Source organism: Mesoplodon bidens, assembly GCF_964165515.1.
Source record: "Mesoplodon bidens genome assembly, chromosome: 8".
In the NCBI taxonomy this organism is placed as follows: domain Eukaryota; kingdom Metazoa; phylum Chordata; class Mammalia; order Artiodactyla; family Ziphiidae; genus Mesoplodon; species Mesoplodon bidens.
Genome location: NC_138165.1, coordinates 36594921 through 36610583, shown reverse-complemented (window position 1 = coordinate 36610583; position 15663 = coordinate 36594921). Strand labels below are relative to the sequence as shown.

General features: G+C 32.8%; 1 protein-coding gene across 8 annotated transcripts in view; it reads left to right on the top strand.

The window, feature by feature from the left end:
- SLC4A10 (solute carrier family 4 member 10) overlaps window positions 1-15663 on the top strand; it is a gene marked incomplete at both ends in the record, with an annotated part of 311945 nt that overhangs the window by 120299 nt on the left and 175983 nt on the right. For all 8 annotated transcript variants that reach the window (XM_081241990.1, XM_081241987.1, XM_081241989.1 and 5 more), the window contains one exon: window positions 2493-2574. In XM_081241990.1, coding sequence (XP_081098116.1) covers window positions 2493-2574 — 82 coding nt within the window. The remainder of the gene's footprint in view (window positions 1-2492; window positions 2575-15663) is intronic.

The following is a 15663-nucleotide window of genomic DNA, read 5'->3' as shown; positions in this document are numbered from 1 at the left end:
ATGGGCAATGTTTTAAATTTGGGGGGAACATTGCCCATATTGAGAAATATATATCCCAACACAATACTATTTACTGAACTCAATCATCTTATAAACATTTACCCAACAGTGTAGTAAGGGTGAATTGTATTGAAAGGCAATGTAATATATTTATGTGTTCTCTCCCTATACAGTGCTAAAATTTGTTCCTAGGTGAGTAAATACATATGGAAATTAGGGTGCATTAATATATTTGGTGTTCACCAATTCTAAATATAGTAACAGTTCAGAATGAAGTGAAAATGTATCTTATTGCTCTATTACTGCATAGACTGGCACCCAGTGCCATAAGTCCCTCTGCATTCCCATCATCACACCTCATATTTACTTGCTCTTGGTAATAAGGGGGAAGGGAAATATTCTGCTAAAAAGTCTTGAATAATATTGAAGTGATCTTTTGAGCTATAGCCAAAGTAGAGGAATTTCAGTATATGTATTAACATTAATCTGTATCTTGGGAATTTTCAGCTGAAAATATGGAACATCCAGAGAGTATTTAAAGAGGATAATATGAAACTACAAAATGAGTCACTTACATTGAGTTATATTCATATTCTAGCTTCTAGTTCTTTTTCTTTTAAAGAAAAATTAAAATTAGGTCACTTTGCTTGTAACCTGCATAGTAATTAAATAATCAGCTGTTTCCTATTTAGATTCCATTTCTACTTCTGCTGCAAAATTTCATTTTCTCTCAATATCTCAACATTAGCGATTCAACAGAATTATCTTTTGTACGTGGAGAGTATACATGCTTTATATAAATAAGGGAAAAAGCATTTTGTATAAGCTGAAAATTATTTCAGGTCCTTGAAATCAAAATCAAATATTTATTGTATAGGGGGAAACATCTTCATGTATTCTATATAAGCTTTCCATTTTGCAGTTGTTTTCAGAGACTGCCATTTTGAGTTATATTGGAATAGTGTTCCTTCTGACCTTTGAACAAGGATGCATGACTTAGTTTTTGGCATTCTTCCTAACAACACCCCAGAGGGCAGAGTTGTATTCTAGTGTGACATATATTTGAAAATGTCTTGTACAGAGGGTAAATTTGATTTGTAAATGTATCAAGAACAGATTCAAAATAGGCTGAAACTTGCATTTATCTGGTTCAGGAAAATTATAAAAGTCTCAACTTTAGTTTTTCTATTGCTATTATTGGTTAAACCAACAGATTTTCTTAAACTTTGCCAAACAGAAGAGCAATGGGTTCTGAAATCTATCTTCATTTTAATTTTTTCTCTCATTTTCTCTCATTTATAGTATGTTTATCTAACTCTGATTTCAAAGACTTTACCCTGACTTGTGTCAGTACAAGTTGTCAGAAAGACAACAGGACTATAGGCTATATAACATGTCCTTCTGCTGCATATTGTGCTGCATTTGAAGCATACGAGAGCTGATCTTTTTAGGCTGAAATATGTCTATACTTCTGCAGTTGAAAGTACTGATTTGTCAACCATGGAGGACAAATCTTTATTAAGATTATGTTCAGGAATTAAAAAGCTTTCAAAGAAGAAACAAAAACCTTTTACTTTTCTAATAGTAATAAACTAGAATAGGCTTAGAAATAGATCTTGAAAGGTTTCATTCAACTTTAGTCTACCTTTTCATTTTTCCTTTTGTACTCGGTATTCACTTTTAAGGTAATTTTTACCTGGGTGTTCACAGATAAAAGTTGTAAATAATTTGTTTTTCACTTCATTCAGTATTTCATATTTTGTCCATTCCTGCATGGTCAAAATGGATTATGTTCACACCTCCCCCATTATTTTATTGAGTACCAAATCACTGAGTATACTATTTTGAGTTATGTGTACAGTGTTCAGAAGACAAAGCCTATGCCCAGCCCTTCTAAATAGGTAAAAAAATTTATAGAAACTGAATGAAGGTTTAATGCACATGATTGTAATTTACAGTTTAGTTTGAATAAAATGCATTATACTGAAACAAAGTCATTAGAGTGTTAGTTTACCTAGTAATTGATACTAATTGCTTTCAAGAGATTAGTTCCCCCCAACCCCATTTATAATGGCAATGGAATTATTTCTCCCTGACATAGCATTAATGATTTTCATATTTTCCTTGTATAGTTCAAAATGTCATCTTGTTAACAAGAATTCTTTATCAGAGATAAAAATACATGTTACTAAATTGACAGGATAACTGTTTGTTTTCTAGTTTTCATCTCACTAACAAATGATGCCAACTGGAACGTTTGACTGCCTTCAATTTCATGGAAAATCAAATGACATTCCTTCTCTGAATGTGTGGTCAAATTAATCTTAGTCTTTTGTAAACTAACATTTGATAATCAAATAGAATAGTCATGTACCAGTAGGTTTATGTTACTGAATTAAACCCCTAAATTATTAGATCACATTAAAGTTTATTTGCTGAAATTAAGAGAATCTATGTACTATCATTTAATCTTATTTCTCTCTATTCTACAGAGAAATGATGAAGAGGCAGTTGTGGATAGAGGTGGAACTCGTTCTATTCTCAAAACACACTTTGAAAAAGAAGATTTAGAAGGTAAGACTATTTTGGTGGGGGGGGATACCTATTGGTGTTTCAAAGAGAAATGTGGTTTTTGCAATGTGGAGAACTGCAAAAGTTGATATCAGAGTAATAATGGTGGTGGTGGTGGTGTGGATATGACTGTTTTGGTGTACTCTGGAGTGCCAATAGTCAGTCCTGCAAACAATGAGAAGCATTAATTCATTCAATAGACGTTTACTGAACCTCTCCTATATTCCTGTACTGTGTTGTGTGCCAGTCTTTCAATAATCCTTCCTTCAAGGAATTACAATTAATTGGGGAATGAAAAAAAAATTATGACAGACCAGCATATTGGGTGTTATGTGACAGTGGAGGACAGGAGGGGCATCTAATTCATCCTATGTTGTCAGAGTAGGCTGTCACTGGAAGGGAGTTAAGGACAATTGGTATTCTAGTTTTACTGAGATATATATGAGAGAGGGCTGGAGGCATCATTTGTGTGTGTTCTCTTCAGTAGGAAGAAGGTCAGATAATTCAACAGGGAGGTAGTATGGTCTAGCAGCTGGTAAAGTATAGAGGCTCTGAAACCAGACTGTACTGGATTCAAATATCACTTCTGTCCCTTATTTGTTATGGAAGCTTTAGCTAATTAGTTAACTTCTCTGCACCTGTTTTCTCTGTTGTTAAAATAAGGATAACAGTGGAATATATTTCCTAAATTTTTATGAGAAATAAGGGAGAAATACTTAGAATAGTACCTGGCCTAAGAGTTACATATGTATTGACAATTATTATTCCACTGCAATTTAATGTATACACGCCATTAGTTCATTTTAATTTTTAACAAGAAATTATCACTAGTGAGATACAAGGTATGTGGTGTTTTTCATCTTTTTGTTGAAAAGTGAAACCCAAATCATCTTAAGTAAAACTAATCAAAGATAGCTCCTAATAATTTACAGCAGCTGAAAAGTAAGTGTTCATTCCCCTTAAGAATTGTAGCCACTTAAATTATGGTTAAATTCATTATTATTGGGTCTTATATTTAGTTACAACAATTAAATAACAGAAGAGTTAACATACTATTTAGAGACAACTTTCAACAACTATACCCACTCTGTGTTTGACATTTTGCTTGATGCACAGAAAGCACCCAAGGTCTGGAAAGGTTATACTTACTGGGCAGGCGTAGTATTTACATGCTATCCATATTCATTACACAAATTGAAGGAAGCAGAAACTTGAAAAATCTAACCCAGTAATGTCTAATATAAAGTGAATTTTTCTTTAGATTTGAAAAGCAGCATAGTTACTGTTCTACTTATGACATACCATGACTTAAGCTATGATTATATTCACTAAACTCACACAAGAAAACCTAATAAATCAAGAATTTAGTGTAAAAATATACTCAATTCCAGTGAAACATCATCTTGGATTTAAAGATTGTGATTGATAATCCACACATAGATAATGAGCAGTTAACAGTAATTTATAAATAATTACAGTAAAATACTAAACAGTCCCTTTGAATGGAAAATACATAATACAAAAATAAGATTTAATAAAGTTACTTTAATTGTTGTATCAACATGTATTACATACGTTTCTTTTTACTGGGAATACACATAACAGTGTACAATGCTTCTTAGAACAGATTTCTGGTTGGCAAAACACAGTTGGATAAAGCAGATTTTGTTCTGTTTGCTGATGTCTATAGTGGGTATTTTAATCCCAGAAGTGAATAACTGTGACTTAGTCACTGGTGATTGAAGTTAACATCATAGAATGCAAAGGCAACATTTTAGAATTTTGAAAGAAAATAAGAACCTTATTTATGTTGACTTTCTTAATATTTGTCCTGCTCCCAGATCATATTAAGTAGATAAACATTCCAGCATTTGAGGATGCCGTGGAGGATTCTATTGTGATACATACAAAGAATTAATAGATCTGTTAGTGGTTCCCAGATTGATTACCCTGAATCGGAAAATAATGCAGGGGCAATGAGGTGGATGTCATGGTTCAGGAAAAAATCAACTGGTAGCATATAATATAATATAACATGGGTAAGTGGGAGAGCACCAGAGAGAAAGGTGGCATTACTGAGGATAAGGGTGGTGGTAGCTTCTCCTTCTGTGTAATTAAAGAAAAAGACCAGGGCACCACTGTTTTTTTTTTCTTTCATAATTTCCAAAACTTGAAAGCAACCAAGATGTCCTTTAATGGATAAATAAACTATGTAGTATGCCAATACAATGGAATATTATTCAGTGATAAAAAGAATTGAACTATTGACATTTCTCTAAGGAAGATATACAAATGGACAGCACGGTCATGAAAAGATATTCAACATCACTAACTATTAAGGAAATGCAAATCAAATCTGTAATGAGATATCACTTCGAACCCATTAGGATGGTTACTATTTTAAAAAAAACAGAAAATAACAAGTGTTGGTGAAGATGTGAAGAAATTGGAACCCTTGTGCACTACTGGTGAGAAAGTAAAATAGTGCAACTTATGGAAAGCAGTGTGGAAGTTCCTCAAGAAATTAAAAATAAAATTACCATAAGGTGCCACTTTTTAAGAGCTTCTTTAGTAACAGATAAAATATACCCATAGATATTTATTTTAAATGAACTAGAATTTGGAATTGCTACCCCAGAAATTACCTTCAGCTAAAGGGAGCTGCCTCTCCTGTGGCATCTGAATTCAATAAGTTATCAGAGAAGGAGTATAAAGGCCCAGAGTCTTGCCTCAATTTGGTACAATTCTGAAAGGCTGTCTCAGCTTCAGAGCCTCCTGTGGAGTCAACTGAGACCTTTATTGCAAATGTACCATAATTCAACTTCTTCTACCAAATGCTGCAGCCCACATTTCCTCACAGGTGTTACTGCTGATAGCTCTCTTCAACAAACCCCCTGAACACAAATTGCTGTCTCAGTGTCTGTTTCCTGAGGAATCTGAACCACTCATTGATCATTTTCCTGTTCCCTGAACCATGCCAATAGACCTACTTGGTAATTGATAGGACCATCACATTGGTTTCTTAGCCTGTGGGATTAAGAACTATTGTAGTGGGTGAGAAGGCTCTGAAAGTACTTGCCTTGGCGATGATATTAAATGAAAATCAGTATTGCATATGACAGGAAATAGCAGAGATTAGTGCCATCTTTAAAGATCTAAAGTATGTCCCAGTCTGGCCACTACAGAAACTTGTTAAAGTCTGGACAATGGTGGTGGACTACTGCAAACTCGGCCAAGTGGCAGCATCGATTGCAGCTACTGTTTCAGATGTAGAGTCTTTTTAGAGCAGGTTAACATGACCACAGGTACATGGTATGCAGCTGTTGATTTGGCAAATGCATTTTTTTTCTATTACTACCAAGAAGGTATACCAGAAGTAAACATTCTCTTGGTCTTATGGTCTTGCTCCGCGGCTGTGTTAACTCTCCTACCCTGTATTATAATAGACTCCAAAAGGGATTTGGACTGAGTGGGTGTTCTGCAGAGCATCATTTTTGTTCACTGTGTTGGCCAAATGAACATGAAGTGGCAAGTATGCAGAAGCCTTGATAAGACAGATGCATTCCAGAGTCTGCTTCTCAGTGAATCTGACTAAAGGATAACATTATAGAGTGTGCACACTGTACTGAGCCTGAAACTCCAGGGTGGATGGATGGATAGGTGGGGTCAGTTTCCACATGGGCCTAATAAAAATAACCAAGTGCCTCTTCAGCTCTTTTTTTAAAAATTTTTTATTGAGCAGAGTTCCCTGTGCTATACAGTAGGTCCTTGTTGATTATCCATTTTAAATATAGCAGTGTGTACATGTCAATCCCAAACTCCCTTATCACTTATATGTGGGGAATCTAAAAAAATGATACAAATGAACTTATTTATAAAACAGAAACAGACTCACAGACTTAGGGAATGAATTTATGGTTACCAGGGCGAAGGGTGGGGGGCAGGGATGGTTAGGGAGTTCAGTTATACTTAAACACCTCCATTCTCTCTTCATTGTTCAGCCGTGTCCAGCTTTTCTCAGAATGGATGCCTGAACTTTTAAAAAATTTAATGAATATTTTATTTTTTCAGATATGACGATTGTTATATTTTCTGCAGGCATAAGAGCAAATTAATAAGTTGCTAAAAATAGTATGTCATTAATAATTAGATGATAACAAAGAGAAGAAAATTCAATAGCTGAAGACGATATTTTAGCCTTTTTGACTGAACGGGTCGATTTCCAGTCAAGGCAATTCTGTCAAACAACTGGATTGCTTTTTTAAAAAAATTAAAAAAAATTATTTTGTGGTAAAAAATTCATAACAAAATTTATCATCACAGCCAATTCTAAGTGTACAGTTCAATAGTGTTAAATATATTTACAATGTTGTGTAAGCAGTGTCAGAACTTTTTCATCTTGGAAAAAAACTGAAACTCTATAACAGCAACTCCCCATTTCCTTCTCCCCCTGGCAAACACCATTCTACCTTCTGTTTCTATGAATTTGACTATGCTAGATACCTCACAGAAGTGAAATCACGCAGTGTTTGTCCTTTTGTGACTGACTTATTTCACTTAGCATAATGTCATGAAGGTGTATCCATGATGTAGTGTTAGAAATTACTTTCCTTTTTAAGGCTGAATGATATCCATTGTACGTATATACTACATTTTGTTTATCCATTCATCTATTGATGGACATGATTGCTTCCATCTTTTGGCTATTATGAAATAGTGCTGTGCTGTTTGGCTAGTGCTGTTATGAGCATGAGTGTGCAAATATTGCTTCAAGACCCTGCTTTCAATTCTTTTGAGTATATACCCATAAGTGGGATTGCTGGATCATAGGGTCATTCTATTTTTAATTTTTAGAGAAACTGCCATACTGTTTTTCATAGAAGATGCACAATTTTACATTCCTACCAACACTGCTCAAGGGTTCCAATTTCTTCACATCCTCACTAACACTTGTAGTTTTCCAGGTTTTCTTGATAGTAGCCATCCTAATGGGTGTCAGGTTTTGATTTGCATTTTCCTAATAATTAGTGATATTGAACATTTTCTCATATGCATGTTGGCCATTTGTGTATCATCTTTGGAGAAATGTCTATTCAAGTCCTTTGTCATTGTTTAACTGGATTTTTTAATGTGTTGTTCAGTTGTAGGAGTTCTTTATGTATTCTAGATATTAACTCCTTATCAGGTATATGTGATTTGCAAATATTTTCTCCCATTCTGTAGGTTGCCTTTTTGCTCTGTTGACTGTGTTCTTTGATATGCAGAAAATTTTAATTTTTTGATATAGTCCAATTTGTCTAGTTTTACTTTTGTTGCCTAAGCTTTTGGTGTTATTTCCAGGAAATCTGTGCCAAATCCAATGTCATAAAGCTTTTCCCTACTTTTCTTTCTAATTTATAGTTTTGGGTCTTACATTTAGGTCTTTGACCCATTTTGAGTTAATTTCTGTATATGGTGTAGAATGCCTGCAATTTTATCCTTCATATTCCTTTGTTGTCTAACTTTACACTTGTTATAGCTTGCATTACTCCTTACAGGTTAAATTTTCCACCAAATCACTGATATATAAAGAAATTCTTTAGTGAGAGAGAGACTGTTTGTTTTCCATGCTTTTAGCACATATTTCTAAAATAATACCTGCTATTTTTCTACAGTCTGAGAACATGGAAGATGCAATAAAACCTCAAGAATATTATTAAAAATTTTGTGTTCAAAACCTTTTTGTTGCTCCATACCAAATTGGTGCCTTCTCATCTTCTCCACGAAGAATAGAATGTCCATTGTGCCCATCCATTAGCGTTACCTGATCCCTCCTGGCAGAATAATTATCTTCCTCCTCCAGATCTCTCTTTCCGAATTTACATCATTTCTTATATTATTATTATTATGTATATATTTCTTATCATTCTTATTTGATTATAAGCTTGTTGAGGAACAAATCTTTGTCTTATACGTATTTGCATTCTACCATGGTATCGGTCCAGCAGTTTTTCTTAAACTAGATAGGTACTAAAAAATGTGTTGCACTGAATCTCATTTATATATAATTCAATAATATATCACTAATCATGTAAGAAGTTAAGTTTATATACTGTAATTATGTGCATAATTAACACTCATCAAATATTGAATTAGCTTTCAAATATTTAACATGTAAATACAGGAGTTTTTAATTATGTTGCACTGTACTAAGATAAATAACTCTAGTTACATTTTAATCTGATATTCAGGAATTCATAAATTTAAAACTTTAATGGAAAAGTTAAACTAATATTTAAATCTTGGCTATGAATTAAATTGAAAAGACATTTTCTTTATTCTGTATTGCTTTTAGCAGAGAGTAAAATACTTTTAAGTCAGGAATTTAATAGAGAGAATCATACCTCTGTCTTGATATTTTTGCTCATTTTATTTGAGATAAAAAATTTTGGTTTACTAGTTTATTTCTTTTGGGGACCACTTAATATATCGTGGACCTAAAGTCCAGAGATACTGTAAGTAAAATACCTAGCACAAAGCTATCATATAACATAATTTTATTAATGATAATACCCTCCCACTTTCTTCATTTCACCCAATGCATTCCTGAGCTCTTAAGGTTACTAAAATGCTTTTCTGATCATAATCATTGTAATGTCAAAAGTGTTTTTCACTAAAAAACAGAAGATAGCAAGTGCTGATCCTATAATAATGATGCACTATTTTGAATCCAAAGTAGAAAATAATTTGAAAAAATAAAGAAAAAGCCAAAAATTAGGCTTAGATCTTTTTTTTTCTGATCTTTTATCTCCAAAAATTGCCATTAGAAGGAAAAAATGAATTCTGCTGAGAGAAACAAAAGTTGGCTTCACAGAGACAGAGATGGGCTTAGAAGGATGAATGAGAGTTCTGAAGGCAAAGAAGGAAGGATCCATTATATTCTGGGAATGGCAAATATGGTGTGGCTAACACATTGGGATTGTGTGCATGGGGGTAAAGAGTGACTAGAGATGAAGTTTAAACATTTGCATGAAGTAGGTCAAATAATGGAGAATGAATTAATTTTTGAAGTTACTCAGTGAGGTAAGTACTATTATCATCTCCATCTTACAGATAAGGAAACTAAAGCACAAAAGATTGACTTGCCCAGGCCATGACTAGCAAGTGTAAGAGCAGGGATTCAAACCCACAAGGGTCTGGGCTTTTAACAACTATGTTATAGAAGTAAGCATAATGTGGAGCCTTGTTTTTTAGGTGACTGAATGGGGCAAGATGTTTATTAACTGGAAGACTGGGGCATATTTACTCACTTAATCATGACTATTTTTAAAAAGTTGAGACTATCCTATGAAGCAATAATGAATTCGATAATTAGTACCCCTATTACAATAGTTTTCCAAATAATTTTGCAAAAATTTGAAATATTTTATAGTTAGTAAATTCCCATTAGACAGATTCATTTCCACAAAAGGAAAGGCCTGTCCCACTGGAGACTAGTTTTAATAATAACCTCATGTTCTCTTATTTTAAATTCTTGTCTCTGCTGCACCACAGAATGAATAATCTTATTGTTTCCATGTTCCAAATGTCTTTTATTTGAAAAAGGAAAGAACTGTTTTTCCTGCTATTATGGGTTGTTAACTTTTGTGCAATTTAGTATTGTTGATACGGGCTCAATGTCACTTGATAAGTCAATTCTTTGGTAATAATTAGTGAAGTTAATTAATTACTTAGGATCCATTTAAAATTGTACATTCTGCCTGCCAAATATTTTGGATATATTTGAGGATGGGAATTAGGCAGATAGACTAATACTGAAGATTCCAGAAAAAAATAGCCAGTAGTAAATTTTATTCCCTAATTGACTATCTTTGCCACCTATGCACATTTCATAATGAATTGTTCTATTTTTCTCCAGGGTATCCTAAAAATAAGAACCAAATAAGAGAATGTTTTTTAACAGTCTGTAATAATGGAATTACTTTTATTCCTAAAATTAACTCCCAGGTGAGCTATATATCATGTTCCATGTTTCTTCATATTAATTGTTTCACATGATTTTTGTATGTGACCCACATCAATTTATTTTGATATATAAATTTATTCATGATATTTTGTCTATTTAAAGTGAGTGGTAGCTTGCTAGTTATTTACAGTCTTCTTTTAGAGTGTATTGTAAATTTAAAAGATCTAAAGTATTCTAAATTTGGTTTATTAGACCATTTGCAAGTAGTTATAGACATGTGTTTGCATGAGTATAGTAACAAATATTCTAATGTGTATATGTGGCTAAGAAATCCTGCAATGTATGGTTTCTTAATTTAGGGGTCCTCATTATATATTTTCCATCCCTAGTTTAGGATGTCTGTTTTTAGGCAGATGATTTTAGAATAAGAGCCCACATTCTTAATCTCCCTCATTGTTCCTTATAAATCTGGCTCTATTTACTACTACACTCTACCTATCAAAGGCATAGTACAGTATTTGAGGTATTTGCTATGTAATGTGACCTAAGACATATCCTTTGTGAATAAGAAGAACTGTATATTTGTGTGTATATGTAACATTTTCAATCAATTGCTATTTTAGAGATGTATTAGATGAAAAAAATTCCTTTTCATTACATTAAATATAATCCTATAAATATTAAAAGAGGGTATTTTACAGCAAAGAATTTATTCCTTTAATCCTTCTATATTTTTCTTCAAAAATATTTAATACTTTGAAGACAAACCACAAATGGCCAAAGCTTCTTAATATGTACTCTGTAGGTTTATATTAACACTATACTTTTGTTTTGAGTTTTCTAGATGTCTGAGACTTAAGTGCGTTGATTATTTAGTTATACAGTTTAATAGTATGGGAATCATACTATGAAGGTGACATTGTGAAGGAGATCAACTTAGTCTACTTCTTGATTAAATTCTTAAATCTCTATTTCAGCTGCTAATCTTTTCCCTAGAGGTATCCTACTTTGAAGCTCCTCGGCTGCATGTGATCATAGCCTCCACAGGTTATCTCCTCACGATAGAAGCAGGGGTGGGCTACCAGTCAATTAGAGCTTTTCTTGTGAAGTCATCATCATTCACCTATTTTAATTAAGTGCTAATGGTGTATAAGCACTGAACAAAATTTGTTTTATATTCTTTATTCTCCAAAGTGGTTTACATACTGGTGCTGTCAATAGGGCACTTGAGTTCTAGACCTCCTTGGGAAAAAATAACAGTGGCCACCCGGCACATAAATGTTTACATTTAAATATCAATTGAGATAAATACTGATAATACTGAACAAGTTTTAAATAGTAGTTGAAAGAGGTGATATTCTTGATTTTCTGGATTACACACACCTATAATTTTATCAGTACTAGCATCACTGGAACCTTAATAGAACTAAGTCGATTTGGTGAACCAGTATTCTGAGGTTACTTTTTGGAATGCTCTCTTTTATATTTTCTCCCAGTGACATTGTTCACTACCCCATTCTATCCTCCCTCTTTCCTGGCTGCCTAGTCATCCCTACTGCTCTTAGTTTGTCAGAACTGCTGAAAGCACAATGAAAAAATCTAATTATTTTCCTTTCTTTCTCTATCATTTCTACCCCTAATGAGAGTTTCAGGTGGGAAGATGATATAGAAAAACAAAATGATTGAAATCATGATTAAAAGAAAGTAAATTTTTAATTTTCTGCTGGTAAATTAAGCTTTTGTCTTGTCTCTGCAGAAGGAACATTATGAATATCCTTTTTAAATTGAAGTATAGTTGGTTTACAGTATTAGTTTCAGGTGTATAAAACATATTGACTCTATATTTTTATAGATTATACTCCATTTAATGTTCTTACAAAATAGTGGCTATATTTCCCTGGGCTGTACAATGTATCCTTCTTGTTTATCTATTTTATACATAGTGTTTGTATCTCTTAATCCTGTACCCCTATCTTGCCCCTCCCCTCTTCCCTCTCCTTGCTGGTAACCACTAGTTTGTCCTCTATACCTGTGAGTCTGTTTCTGTTTTGTTATATATATTCATTTGTTTTATTTTTTAGATTCCACACATAAGTGATAACATAGAGTGTTTGTCTTTCACTCACTTATTTCATTAAGCAAAATGCTCTCTAGTTTCATCCATCCATGTTGCTACAGATGGCAGAACTTCATTCTTTTTTATGGCTGAGTAATATTTCATTATATATATTATACATTATATATATGTATATACATATATATATATATATATATATATATATATATATATATACGCACCATGTGTTCTTTATCCATTCATCTGTTGATGGACATTTAGATTGCTTCCATATCTTGACTATGAATATTCTTTTTTGACTACTTTCAAAACTGCTTCTAAATTACCTTTGGAACATCTGTGAAAAAAGTATTACAGTCTTATTAGAAAAAGGATTTCTAATATCTAGCTAAATTATTTAAAATTGTACCTATTTTTTCCTTTGTATAACTCAATTTTTTTCATGTAATGATAAATTGCTGTTTTGTAATTAGATGACAATATGGCAGAAAAGCATTTTATGATATCACAGTGACTAATACAAAAGTATAGTGTCTGCAACACCAATGCACTTAACAGTACTGATCATGAAAATGAAAGTCATGTTTACTAAGTTGAAATACTATTTCTCTCATGCTATCTAACTTTAATATTCTCTTAAGGTTTATTAATATGCATTCTATTTAAAAAGTGCTCTTAATTGCCTAGTGATCCCCTGTTGTCAGCCCTTTTGAAGTCTCAGTTGCTTTTAAAACTTTTGACTATACCTTTGTTTTTAGATCTTCCTTCTCTTCTCTCATACCTCTCCCTTGGCTTCGCTTCTCAGGTAGTCTTCCTTGGTATTTTTTTCTATTTTATCCACTGGCCCTTCCTACTCTGCCTGACATTTCTATGTTTTTTTTTCCCAAAATTAAAATCATTTTATTGTTTTAAAACTATTTTAAAACAAAAAATTATTTTGAGTTAGAAAAATCCAAGAAATATAAAAAAGTATAAAGTGTAAAGAAAGCAAACAAAACAACCACCAAAACCTACTGTTTAGAAGAAATACAATTAATATTTCTGAACAGAATTACAGAATTAATATTATAAAAGAATATAATGTAATTATATATCATAAACAGATGTAATTATAACTAAATTACATATAAGTAAAATTATGGTACAATTTGTAATCTTTTCAACTACTCTCTTTTCATTAAAAAAATCAATATCATTCCATGTTAATATTGATATTGTCCATTTTAATTATACTTAGTATTTCATTGCATGATTGTACCGTGCTTTATTTAACCAATCCCTTATCAATGGACATTTTATTTCTCATTTATCTTTTAAACAAAGCTGCTATGAATTATCGTATATGTATTCTTGTGCAGTTTACTGATATAATTCTCAGGAGGATTGCTGGGTCAAAAAGTTATAGAGTTAAAAATTTTGATCTATGTTTTATACTCCCATTGACATAATATGAGAAGTTCCATCTATTTCCTCAAATCTTTGACAATTCTCATCTATCTTTTAACTGTCGGTTTCTCTCTATATCTATCCTTGATTTATTTTTCCTCTTATTCTTCATTCTCTCTCTGGATGATTCACTTCTTGGAATGTTATTTCCACCTGTGAGTGTTGTAGGAGTCCATATGGATGTATCCAAAATGTTCCATATGTGTCTTGTGGACTTTCACACAATGAATAAACCTAAGGTAGACACACTGAAGAAGATGAATATGACTAAAGTAGAGGTCATCCTATACAAATATTAGTTGAGGAAAATGCTAAGGGAATATGTAGAAAGAACATGACTGCTAACTTAAGAGTATGTGAAAGATGGTTATATGGAAGATGAAATATACCATCATTTTATGTTATACAGAAATAGTAGAGTTTTGTATGAGGAAAATAAACTAAGTTGTTAAAATTTCCCTATTGGATATGACTACTTAGAAATGTTTAGTTTTAGAAATATTGGGATAACTTCTTCAACTACTGTTTATTTCACATGTGAAAATGAGACGTCTCAATCAAGTGCTCTCTGAAGAATTTTCCATCTCTAAATTCTGTGATCTTTAAGTGAACTTCCAGAGTATGCTTTAAAATTTAAATTTCTTGTTAACTTTGCTTAATATTTAAATACCTTTAAGTTTTTCAGTTCTCTGACAAGAAAAGTTCATTAGTTTTGAATTTGAAAAGGACTGCTCGCTCTGTATAAATGGTTTAAAAAATGTCCTATTAATGATTCATGCCTCTTGAAAAGCACAGAAACTTATTCTTTACCTTTCTTGAGGAAGAAAGAAATTTGAAGTAGAGTAGGTGTGGCAAAAAATATCACCAGATATAAATTTCTTAATGGAAAGGGTATGTCTGGCTTTATCATCTTGAGATATAAAGTTAGGTCATATTTGGTTAACATTGACAATATAATAACCCAGAGGAACCACCTGCCTGGATATTCTGAAAGTATGGCATTTCTCCTGGGGTTCTTCCTTCCAAGGTTCCATAGGGTTACTTAGACTAAATGGTTTAATCAGTCCTTAATATCTCTAACCTGTTGCCACCCTCAGTGAGAATTAACGGGACTTCAGATTCCTTAATTCATTCATTCCTCCAACTCTATTTAATGCCTATTATTAAATGTCAGACACTAACTCCAGGTACTAGTAATACTGCAGTGAAAAAAAATGAGACAAAAATATGGACCTTACAAACTAGATATACCCCCTCATGGTTGATTTCAACAAGTGTTTAACCCTGGAGAGCTTAGCCTATTAGTCTCAGTATCTCCTACCACCAGTTAGAAGTCTGGTGGCATCCAGGGAGTTGGGATGATGCAAGTTGCACTGGAGTTTGTGACTACCCACTATCATTTGGTGCAAGGCCCTGTCCATTAAAGCTGTTGATCCTTCCTGGTTTATCTGTACACGTTTATCCAGTCAGCTACACAACCTCCTCCTCCACATACATACATACCAAAACCTGCCTTGAGCCTTAAGTGTTATACTTCAAGTTTTTTATTTCCCTTATTGTAAGGGCACACATGCATCTCCTTTCCCCACTCAGAGTAAGCTCCTTAGTACCAAAGTGACTTTGT